Source organism: Salmo salar, chromosome ssa13 (genome assembly GCF_905237065.1).
Source record: "Salmo salar chromosome ssa13, Ssal_v3.1, whole genome shotgun sequence".
In the NCBI taxonomy this organism is placed as follows: domain Eukaryota; kingdom Metazoa; phylum Chordata; class Actinopteri; order Salmoniformes; family Salmonidae; genus Salmo; species Salmo salar.
In genome coordinates this window covers 25,344,562-25,356,790 of record NC_059454.1, presented here as the reverse complement: position 1 = coordinate 25,356,790, position 12,229 = coordinate 25,344,562, and the positions used below count along the sequence as shown (strand labels likewise).

The following is a 12,229-nucleotide window of genomic DNA, read 5'->3' as shown; positions in this document are numbered from 1 at the left end:
ATTTGGTACCAATCTGATTCGACCATCTTTGTTCCTTGTACAGGTGACACTCCTAGAAGGAGGATAGCAACAGAGGAGCAAGTCCACTTTCCTCTGCTCCACGGGTAATGATACATCCACTCTGATTTATACAGTTTATGGAGCGAGAAGTCCCCCTTAATTAGGCTTTCTCTGTGCCAAATACTTCTAGTGTGTGGAAAGTGCAGAAGGTTTATGTTCACCCATAAATACAAAACCCCTCAGTTTCATCCTTCTATTCTAGGCCCACTGCAGGGATACTATGTGCTTCTTTTACTCTGTTGAATGTGGATCTTAACTGACTTTCTATTGATCTGTGCTTTAGCTGGAGGAGGGAGATCCGGGTCAAGAAGAATGAGGACCGACTCAAGGGGGAGACCTGGTACTACAGCCCCTGTGGGAGGAGGATGAAGCAGTTTCCTGAAGTCATCAAGGTAAATGGCCCTGAGTTACAGTAAAACCTCACCACAGGAGCCATTTTGGCACAACATAATCTTACGGTCAATTTTTAGTGTGAGACATGAGAGAACGTCAGCAGCAATAAATAGCCCTTGATACAATGGGTTTTCTTTCCCTCAGGGCATTTACCACATCAGACAGACACTTATTTTTGGTGAGAGATTGACTGTGACCATCTAAATTAAGAGACCATGGAGAGGCCATGTTTTTAGCATACAGGCATAACTGTAGCTGCATTGGATCCCATTTAATCAACCCATCATATGCTCATACTGTGGGTGGATGACTCGGTGACCTATGACCTGCATTTTCCCATGTTCCTCTGCTCTGATGCCACTGACTGATGATCCTGTTCTCCCTCAGTATCTGAACAGGCACCAGGACACTGCTGTGACCAGGGAACACTTCAGCTTCAGCCCCCGCATGCCCGTAGGAGACTTCTACGAGGAGAGGGACTCCACTGAGGTGTGTGAATTTATTGTATTTGCTGACAGATCTTTCATCATAAATACCTACAGTAATAACTCAATGCACTCTGTCAGTGTAATATCATAAATAAAACACATTTCCCATAAACCTTTTCATATGATTTCTTCCAGGGAGTGAAATGGTGCCTACTGGCCAATGAGGAGGTGCCCTCCATGATCATGGCCATCACAGGCCGACGTGGCCGACCTCCGAACCCTGACAAAGAGATGCCCCGGCCCCGAGCTCGTCGTACCAAGGGTGGGCCAGTCCGAAAGCCCGGGAGGCCACCCAAACCCAAGATGGTGGACCTGCTGAGCAAGGTGGACGCCAGAATGCTGAAGAGGCTAGAGGCCAAGGGTGAGTGGAGGACATAGCCTGGCAATATGAGTCTGTGTTCACTGGTTGGAAAGTAGGCTCCTATACAGACTGATTAAATGGCACAAAATAATCAGTAATGTAATATTGTAGAATCTGTCTGCATCAAAAAGCTTCAATTAGGTTGGATTTTGAAGTCTCCAATGTAAACGTGTTTATCTATTTTTAGATGGTCTGACTGAGGAGGACAAGGAGAAACTTGTCAAAATCAAGAAGAAAATGAAGAGAAAGGTACGTTATACTAAGCATCAAAATCTGAAGACGTGTTGTAACATTGCATCTTGTTGGTGTATCCAGGTTGTCTCCAACACACTTAAGTTAAATGGTTCCATTACTCTCTTCTAGGCAAGGATGAAAAGAAAGGAGGATAACAAGAATAAAAAGATCCGACAGGAGAAAAAGCAAGCGAAGGTAAGGAATATATATATATATATATATACCAAAGCAATAATCGGCCACACTCTATTTAACAAACCCCTCTTACCCTCTGTTCAGCTGGACAAAGAGACCAAGGAGGTGAAGGCTGAACCAGCCGACCAGGAGGCCTCACAGCCGGCCCCACCACAGCCACCCACCCCTGAGCCCAAGAAGCGTGGCCCTAGGAAGAAGGTTGAGGTGCCGCCACCGGTTGTGGAGACGGACCAGGAGAGGTTGGCCAAGGGGAAAAGGGTGCTGGGTGCCAGGAGTAGGGCCAAGGCCCTGGCTAAGGCCCAAGCAGAGGCGGAGGCTGCTGCCCAGGCAGCCCTGGCAGCTAAGAAGCAGGTGGAGAGGAGGGCCCAGGCCCAGAGACGGTTGGAGGAGAGGAAAAGACAGCAGATGATCCTGGAGGAGCTGAAGAAGCCCACTGAGGACATGTGTCTCACAGACCACCAGCCCCTCCCGGAGCTGTCTCGGATCCCTGGCTTGGTTCTTTCTGGTGTGGCCTTCTCCCACTGCCTGGCTGTGGTGGAGTTCCTGTACAGCTATGGCAAAGTGCTGGGCCTCCACATCCCCAGTGATGTGCCTAGCCTCAGCACCCTGCAGGAGGGCCTCCTGGGCCTGGGAGACAGTCAAAGCGAGGTCCAGGATCTGCTCATAAAGCTGGTGGAGGCCGCACTACACGACCCAGGCCTGCCACCCTACTACCAGGTGTGTGTTGTTGACTGTATGGAGATTAGAGGTCGACCGATTATGATTTTTCGATACCGATTATTGGAGGACCGAAAAAAAAGGCCATACCGATTAATCAGGCAAAAAAATGTTTTATATATATATATATATATATACATATACATTTTTTTAAAATTTATTTGTAGTAATGGCAACTTTTTTCCCACGCTTTGAACACCGCGGTTTAAACAATGACGCGGCTAATATATGGATTTTTCCCGCTTTCAATTTTTTTTTTTTTTTTAAAAACACATTCTGTGACGTGCTCAGTTTTTTGGCGGCATGAAGCTTTCATTAGACCAATGAAATTGCCGAACGGGTTAAGGTCAAACAACTTTTTGGTTTACTGTTTAGATTAAATCGAGCGCTCTCAAACTTCCCATCATTCTGATTACGGTAGTCATTTTGTCACCCTCATCATGGCAAAGACACAGAGAAATGCGTATGATGCAGCTTTCAAGTTGAAGGCGATTGATCTGGCTGTTGGAAAAGGAAATAGAGCTGTTGCACGGGAGCTTGGTCTTAATGAGTCGATGATAAGACGTTGGAAACAGCAGCGTGAGGAATTGACTCAGTGCAAAAAGACAACTAAAGCTTACTGCTAATTTTTTATTTTTTGTTACAAGCTGTGTTTCGTTAAAGCCTGTGTAAAGTTCATTTGTTTCAATGTACCGGTAGGCACCTGCGGCTAATAGACATGTGTGGCTTATTTATGTTCAAAATATATATTTTTTTTAATTCAGTGGGTGCGGCTTATATTCAGGTGCGCTCAATAGTCCGGAAATTACGGTACCTTTGACTATTGGATGTTCTTATAGGCACTTTAGTACTGCCGGTGTAACAGTATAGCTTCCGTCCCTCTCCTCGCTCCTACCTGGGCTCGAACCAGGAACACATCGACAACAGCCACCCTCGAAGCAGCGTTACCCATGCAGAGCAAGGGGAACAACTACTCCAAGTCTCAGAGTGAGTGACGTTTGAAACGCTGTTAGCGCGCACCCGGCTAACTAGCTAGCCATTTCACATCGGTTACACCAGCCTAATCTTGGGAGTTGACAGGCTTGAAGTCATAAACAGCGCAATGCATTGCGAAGGGCTGCTGGCAAACACACGAAAGTGCTGTTTCAATCAATGCTTACGAGCCTGCTGATGCCTACCATCGCTCAGTCAGACTGCTCTATCAAATCATAGACTTAGTTATAACATAATAACACACAGAAATACGAGCCTTAGGTCAATAATATGGTCGAATCCGGAAACTATCATCTCGAAAACAAAATGTTTTTCCTGTCAGTGAAATACGGAACCGTTCCGTATTTTATCTAATGGATGGCATCCTTAAGTCTAAATATTCCTGTTACACTGCACAACCTTCAATGTTATGTCATAATTACTTAAAATTCTGGCAAATTAGTTCGCAACGAGCCAGGCGGCCCAAACTGTTGCATATACCCCGACTCTGCGTGCAATGAACGCAAAATGACACAATTTCACCTGGTTAATATTGCCTGCTAACCTGGATTTCTTTTAGCTAAATATGCAGGTTTAAAAATATATACTTCTGTGTATTGATTTTAAGAAAGGCATTGATGTTTATGGTTAGGTACAGTCATGCAACAATTGTGCTTTTTTCGCAAATGCGCTTTTGTTAAATCATCCCCCGTTTGGTGAAGTCGGCTGTCTTTGTTAGGAAGAAATAGTCTTCACAGTTCGCAACGAGCCAGGCGGCCCAAACTGCTGCATATACCCTGACTCTGTTTGCAAGAGAAGTGACATATTTTCCCTAGTTAAAATAAATTCATGTTAGCAGGCAATATTAACTAAATATGCAGGTTTAAAAAGATATACTTGTGTATTGATTTTAAGAAAGGCATTGATGTTTATGGTTGGCGCAACGTGTACCTAAGCGATTATATGCAACGCAGGACAGGCTAGATAAACTAGTAATATCATCAACCATGTGTAGTTAACTAGTGATTATGATTGATTGATTGTTTTTTATAAGATGAGTTTAATGCTAGCTAGCAACTTACCTTGGCTTCTTACTGCATTCGCGTAGCAGGCAGGCTCCTCGTGGAGTGCAATGTAAAGCAGGTGGTTAGAGCTTTGGACTAGTTAACCATAAGGTTGCAAGATTGAATCCCCGAGCTGACAAGGTAAAAATCTGTCGTTCTGCCCCTGAACAAGGCAGTTAACCCACCGTTCCTAGGCCGTCATTGCGCCCAAAAATACCGATTTCCGATTGTTATGAAAACTTGAAATCGGCCCAAATTAATCGGCCATTCCGATTAATCGGTCGACCTCTAATGGAGATAGTTTTGGAGATGGGTGTTCCTGAATATTTGTGTTCCTGAATATTTGTTTGACAAAGTGCTGTCTCCATGTAGATATTTTACTGTTGGCTATAGTTTACCATTTAAAAAATGTGTTTAGCTGTATATTACATGTAAACTCTAGTTTAACAGATTTACCTAGTTCAATTTCTTAAATCCCCCTCTCTTTCTCTCTCCCTCCAGTCGGTGAAGATCCTAGGGGAGAAGCTGGTGGATCTGGAGCTGACTCGCAGCACAGTGTCCGAGGGCCTGAGGATCTTCCTGGAGTCCCATGGCTTTGACATGGAGGTGTGCAACGTGCTGCGGACCAAGACCTTCCTCACCCTTAACCCCGACACCAAGGCTGCCATCCTGGGCTTCCTGGTGGAGGAGCTCAACGGCAGCAACATTGTTATAAGGTCAGGATGACAATGCACAGAGCAACTAAGGAGTTAATAACAACCATATCCTAAGTATGATGCAAATATCTTTTACAGCAAAAAATGTGTCAAAAGAAACTCCTTTTGGAAAGGATATCCCACATTTAAAGTAAACCCTGTTTGTATTGTTTTGCATTGCAGTGAGATTGACAACACACTGGAAAACAGGGCTACTTACAGGAAGAACAAGTGGATCATTGAGGGGAAGTTGCGCAAGTAAGACCAGTCACAGCTCCTTGAATTTAGATTTGTTTTAGTTTGTGGAAGGAGAGTGTTATATCACTGGGGCTTTATGTGTGTGTGATCTCCCAGACTGAAGGCAGCTCTAGCACGGCGTACGGGGCGGTCTGAGGAGGAGCTCTATCTAGAGGAGAGGAGGCGCAGTGCCAGGGTGGCAGAGGAGGAGAACCTCAGTCTGGAAGAGAGCAGCGGCCCCATGGAGAGGGGCAGCCGCCGCCGCACACCCAAGGAGGAGCCCAAACTCAGTGAAGTGCGTGTGTGTGTGTGTCAATCTCAATGTGTTGGTGAGGATGTCTGTATTATACTCACCAAATGTCCTTTCCACAGACTGACAGCCCCACCAACGCCAGCATTCCAGAGTTGGAGAGGCAGATCGATAAGCTAACCAAGGTAAGGCATTCATTTTGTTCTTCTGTAGTGTCTTTTCTATCAGTGTAACTACATTGTGTTCACAGTTCTGGGTTGTTTTGTTTGAGCAAAATATCACCCTACATGACCAAAGGTATGTGGACACCTGCTCGTTGTTGGTCCCCCCTATAACAGTCTCCATTCTTCTGGAAAGGCTACATGGTGTAACATTGCTGTGGGGATGTTCAGCTGCAACGGAAGCAAGTTGACTGGCAGGCCAGTCAAGTTCTTCCACACCGATCTCGACAAACCGAGATCTGTATGGACCTCGCTTTGTGCACGGGGACATTGTCATGCCATAACAGGGAAGGGCCTTCCCCAAACTGTTGCAACAAAGTTGGAAACCGAATTGTCTGGAATGTTATTGTATGCTGTAGCGTTAAGATTTCCCTTCACTCAAACTAAGGGGCCTAGTGCGAATCATGAAAAAACAGCCCCAGACCATTATTTCTCCTCCACCAAACTTTACAGTTGGCACTGTGCATCAGGGTAGGTAGCGTTCTCCTGGCATCCGCCAAACCCAGATTTGTCCGGCAGACTACCATATGGTGAAGCTTGATTCATCACTCCAGAGAACACCTTTCCATTGCTCCAGAGTCCAATGGCAGGGGGGGTTTACGCCACTCCAGCAGTCGCTTAACTTAGGGATAAGCGTCCTGTCAACGGGACAGTTATAAATCATGCAGCGCCGTGTGTCACGATTGCAGATTTTAGAGAAACGACAAATGTCGGTACATATAAGTGTCTTATATCGGCTGAAAGCTTAAATTCTTGTTAATGTAACTGCACTGTCCAATTTACAGTAGCTATTACGGCGAAAAAATGCCATGGTATTGTTTGAGTGCTCCTAATAACAAAACACTTTTTTTCACCGCGATAGGTGTGATAAATTCACTGCTGAAGGTGAAATGTGTACTTAAATCAGAGCAAGATTTCAGAATGTATCGTCCAAAGGGTCCCAGACATAACATGAAGTGTCGTTTTGTTAGATAAAACACTTTTTCATATCCTAAAAAGGTCCATATAGCATGCACGTCTGATTTTTGTATTTCCACTCATTCAATTTGCAAAGGAAGGAATCTGTGAAAATCTAACCCTAAATGTTGTTTCAACCAGTCAAATCACGTTCGTATTTATTCCTCAGAGATCCTAGAACGTAACCAGACTTCACTATATCATTAGGAGTGTACTATATCCTATAGGACACAACATTTGGTCAGAGAGTGATGCCTTCATGGCGCGCCAATGACGCAGGTGGTCTTCACTTGATTAACTGTAACTTTGTCAAATAAGCACCAATCGGGGTCAAACAACACAAGCTAGATAGCCAATGAGCTGGGCTTTACGGGAGTATGCGGAAACCCCGACTCTGTCGCGAAGTTCTGCTGCTAACCTTGTGCGACAGCAAATTTTTTCCTTTTGGACAGAAATTACAAGAATATGGAGAGTTGTGAAAACTGGGTGTTTTGCAAATGTTGAACTTACGATATGGCTACTAATACTGGAAAAGCTAAATCAAAATCCAAGTATACAGATTTGACGATATTCTTGCAGAAAAATGTAAATGTCTCCTTCACTATTTTCCCAAATGTACCTGGGTGACTTCACACTAAATGTCATGTAGTTTGCTCATAGTTATCCGTCTGAAACTTTGCACATACACTGCTGCCATCTTGTGGACACCATCGGAATTACAACCAGTGATGGCTAGATTTGGGACCTTTCTGTTGCATTTCGAAGATGGTGGTAGGGGAATTGTTTTTTGGGGGTTTATTTGTATTTTTTTTTATTTTCTTCTGCCAGATCTATTGTGTTGGTTTTTGTCTTTGTATTTTGTTAGACCAGATCTATTGTGTTATATTCTCCTCCATTCAATTCACATTTCCACAAACTTCAAAGTGTTTCCTTTCAAATGGTACCAAGAATATGCATATCCTTGCTTCAAGGCCTGAGCTACAGGCAGTTAGATTTGGGTATGTCATTTTAGGCGAAAATTGACAGAAGTTTTAACTTTGCGCGTGGTGATCTTAGGCTTGTGTGCAGCTGCTCGGCCCATTTTCATGAAGCTCCTGACGAACAGTTCTTGTGCTGAAGTTGCTTCCAGAGGCAGTTTGCAACTCTGTAGTGAGTGTTGCAACTGAGGACAGATTATTTTTACACGCTTCTTCACTCGCTTCTTCACTCGGCGGTCCCGTTCTTTGATCTTACCATTTCGCGGTTGAGCCGTTGTTGCTCCTAGGCGGTTCCACTTCACAATAACAGCATTTACAGTTGACCGGGCAGCGCTAGCAAGGCAGAAATTTGACGAACTGACTTGTTGGAAAGGTGGCATCCTGTGATGGTGCCACATTGAACTGCGCTCTTGAGTAAGGCCATCTACTGCCAATGTTTGTCTATGGCGATTTGCATGGCTGTGTGCTTGATTTTTTTATACACCTGTCAGTAACGGGTGTGGCTGAAATAAACAGATCCAGTCATTTGAAAGGGTGTCCACATACTGTTGTGTATTTGTGTATATATATTTGTATTTTTTTCTCCTCCACAGCGACAGGTGTTTTTCCGTAAGAAGCTGCTCCAGTCCTCCCACTCCCTGCGGGCGGTGTCTCTGGGCCAGGACCGGTTCCGCCGGAGATACTGGCTCCTGCCCCACCTGGGAGGGGTGTTGGTGGAGGGGCCTGAGGAGATCCTAGGTGAGTTGCAGAGCAACTGCCCTCAACCCTCTGCTAGCCATCTTTTTATTGACTCTAAACATATCCCTCTCTGTCTGTTAGCGACAGAAGATATCCTGGTGAAGGAGGTGACCGTCACTCTTCTGAAGAGGGAACCCAAAGTGGAGGAGATGCCCACTACCACCCCTGCCCCCCCGTCTCCTCTCCCCCTCCCCAGTCCCAGAACTCCTTGCCCCCTAAAGAGGACCCTCTCCCCGGCACCGCCTCTCTTATGAGCAGTCCCAGGGCCCGGGGTCGCCCCCGCAAGATCAAACCAGAGGTGGAGCTACACCTCCGCACCGCCAAGTGTCGCCGTCGTCGCCGCAGCAGCAAGTCCGGCGGGGAGGAGTCAGGCGTTTCCCTGGAGACCACCACCACCAATGGAACAGAAGACCTCACTCAGTCCGCTTTCAGTAACTGTCTCAGCCAATTGCAGGGCGCCTTAACCAATGGGACGGAGCCAGCAACCGGGATGGCACCTAAAGGCAGACTACCAGAGGATAGCGTGAAAGAGATGGCGGAGAAACAAGGGCAGTGGTTCAACCTACTGCCAAAACAGCCTTGTGACAAAACCTCTCTGACAGAACCTCAGGCCCCCCCCAGCAAGCCTCCCAAACGCCTCCCTCTGACCCCCAGCACCCTGCCCGCCCTTGCTGCTCCACTGCTGCAGGTGAGTTCCCCTCAGCCCCCTACACACTCTTCAGGACCCTCATGGGAGAGAACACTCAACATAAGTTACTACTGTTGAACATGTTTTCTTCATCAAAGAAGATTTTATCTCATATTAAACTATCTTTCTCCTTCTCTCCAGTCTGTACCAGACCCCACACCCCAGGTGACCCCCAGCCCAGCCAAACCAGGGCGCAGGCGGAGGAGGGGCGGCAGTCCCGCCCGCAGGGTTGGAGCTAGAGGGGCTGCAGCTAAGCGTCGTGGCCGCCCTTCTTCCACACTCTTCCAGGAGATAGAGCAACAGTACTTCACTCAGCTCGTGGTTAAGCCCATTCCAGCATGTAAGCCTTCAATCCATTCAATTCAATCCTTTAAAAAAAAAACATTTTACACATGCTATTGAAAACCACCTAAGGTTTATCCAATATCCTCTCTGTAGAGTCTGACGATGACACTTGTCAGCAATGTAAACATGATGCAATTTGAGCTGCGTATTTGGCTTACATGATTATGTATGGTTATCCGAAGTAGCAAACCTCTTATACAAGATCTAATCGTATGCTTGTCATGCTTATGTGTGGTTAGCCGATTATGGCTAGCATGGTTTGCTAACATGCTATGCTATAGGTGTGATACTGGTGTCAAGTGTGTGTGTGTGTGTGTTGCTGTTGTTTTGTTAGCAATGGTACGTGGCTGGTGGTGGATAAAGGAGCCTGAGGACCTGACGGCCACCCTGCAGGCCCTGCACCCACGAGGCATCCGGGAGAAGGTGCTCCACAAACACTTGGCCAAACACATGGAGTACCTGGCTGAGGTCTGCACACGGCCCATCAACGGTGAGTCAGTGAGCGCTGGTCACCGGGTCCGCTATAGGAAAAGATGGGGATATGAATAGTCAGTGTGTCAGATTTGGTTGTTTTATAGTGAAGCTGCTTTGCACATCAATGGGACTTTAAAAGAAGTATGTTGTTGTAATGAATGGAAACTGGATGATGACACTTTCCTTATCCTTTTCTCTCTACCATCTCTCTCTATCCCCTTCCCCCTTGCATCTCCCTCCCTTCTCTCCTCTCTGTCCCCCCCGTCAGACCCTATATTCCAGGTGAAGGTGAAGGAGGGAGAGGCCCTGCTAGAGTCCCTGCAGCAGCCATGGCAGGTCCAGGAGCGGGCCCTGGAGACAGACGTCGGAGCCCTCCGCTGGGTGGAGGACCTGGAGCAGAGGGTCATTGCCGCCGACCTGCACCTCAAGGTGAGACACCAGGAGGACAGAGGGGCCCTGTCTCAGTAGTCTAAAGTGTCTTCCTATCCCTACTTACATCCCTCATCTGCACAGATCTGGAAACACAGATAGTGGAGAGTTGATCCCGAAATACGTTTCTGTCATATCATCCCCACATTTACCGCCTTTTCAGATCTGTGCAGACCAAGGCAAGGAGGACACTTTAGACTGTTGAGATGCACACAGGGATGCATGGGTAGGGTGGGTGCCTGGTAGTTTGTAAAGTAAGTTGGGTTTGAAATGTCCAGAGCTTGTCAGTTTATATTTTGTAGTTTTTTTTTTCTGTTTATTTTTTACTATGGCTGCAGTTGCACTGAATGTACAGAGGGTGGCGTAGGTGGCATGTGCTGCTGCAGTTTGTACAGTGACGGTGTCCCCCTCCTAGCATTGTCATGCAAAAGGGAAACTTATCACATCATATGTCCATTACTTATATTTCAAGATGGCTCCTCAGAATGGAAGGAGCGACACTGACAATAACACGGAAACGCCAGCCGCAGGATTCCAGGTACAAACCAGGTTTTCGATCTACCGTTCACACATCCTCACCCTTCTTTTGGATCTACACTCTTTCACAAGTCTTCATGTTTCCCTTTTAAGAATTATTTTTGTCACCTCCTAAAATTTAAAAGGAGACGCTGTGTCTGAAATCTGACTTGTCTACTAATTACTTAATCTGCATAATGTGTACTACATACTATTTGGAACATACTTTTTTTTGGTAAAAAACGGATACAGTAGTCAACGACTAGGCTCATCCTACTGAGAATACGTTATCAATGTGCAATTACGTTGATTTCTGCCATTTTGTTAATTTTGGTACAGCTCGAATATCAGCTGTTGTCAGACACGTGTCCGGAAAGACAATTCTCTTCAGCGAACAGAAAAATTCTCAATTCTCTTCTACTAAATGAAAAGCCCAAATGAGTATGACATCCTGTCATTTAAAGCATACAATTTTTTGGGAAATTGTTACATACTATAAAACTTTTTTTGTATGCCTACTATTTAGAACGCAAGTACAGGTATTCGGACAGTGTGTCTAGAGTTGTCACGTTAACACTCCTGCTCCTAACACTCTTTGAAATAAGCGCTGTCTGTCTTCCTTATATTCACCAAACCTCTGGTTTTTAGGGGCCTGCTTTGATGTTTTGAAAATAGTTGTGTGGCTTAAATGTATAATTTGATGTCTGCACTCACTTACCTTACCTCGCCCACCTTACCTTACCCAACTTACCTTGCCTACCTCCAGTGGCGTGTATTCATGGATGGCAGAGGAAGCCAGGCTTTACCAAAAAAAAAAGAAAACATATACATTTATTTTATCTCTCTGTTTGATCATTTTTGCAAGAGGCTGAATGTATCTCACTGGAGAAAGCATCCGAGCAAGTGAAACGACACCCATCTGTCTCTGTGTAGGCCATCTATCTGATGCTGTCTGGTCCAAAAGAGTATGACAGCGAGCATTTCGCTTCCCTTGATTAAAAAAAAAACTATAAAATAATAGCCAATCAGCATTGAGCTAAACTGAGTGTGCTCAGCTGTGAATGGTCCTGGCGCACCAAAAAAAGTGTCAAGGGAAGCCAGTTTGGATTTGGCATCACTCCTATCAAATCGCATTGAGAGCATACGTCATTGACAGAAACAACTTGAATTGTTACATCTCGTTGTGGTGTTGTCCTCCAGTGGCTGGCTGGCTAGCTA

General features: G+C 45.7%; 1 protein-coding gene across 1 annotated transcript in view; it reads left to right on the top strand.

Annotated features, from left to right (window-relative positions):
- LOC106566724 (bromodomain adjacent to zinc finger domain protein 2A) overlaps window positions 1-12,229 on the top strand; it is a 32,529-nt gene that overhangs the window by 8,284 nt on the left and 12,016 nt on the right. Inside the window, 18 exon segments of the mRNA XM_014135041.2 lie at window positions 44-104; window positions 344-452; window positions 841-942; window positions 1,077-1,302; window positions 1,490-1,551; window positions 1,666-1,731; window positions 1,816-2,448; window positions 4,986-5,200; window positions 5,363-5,437; window positions 5,534-5,711; window positions 5,789-5,851; window positions 8,415-8,559; window positions 8,641-8,733; window positions 8,736-9,247; window positions 9,389-9,587; window positions 9,927-10,082; window positions 10,335-10,495; window positions 10,968-11,033. Of these exon segments, the coding sequence (XP_013990516.2) occupies window positions 44-104; window positions 344-452; window positions 841-942; window positions 1,077-1,302; window positions 1,490-1,551; window positions 1,666-1,731; window positions 1,816-2,448; window positions 4,986-5,200; window positions 5,363-5,437; window positions 5,534-5,711; window positions 5,789-5,851; window positions 8,415-8,559; window positions 8,641-8,733; window positions 8,736-9,247; window positions 9,389-9,587; window positions 9,927-10,082; window positions 10,335-10,495; window positions 10,968-11,033 (3,122 nt within the window).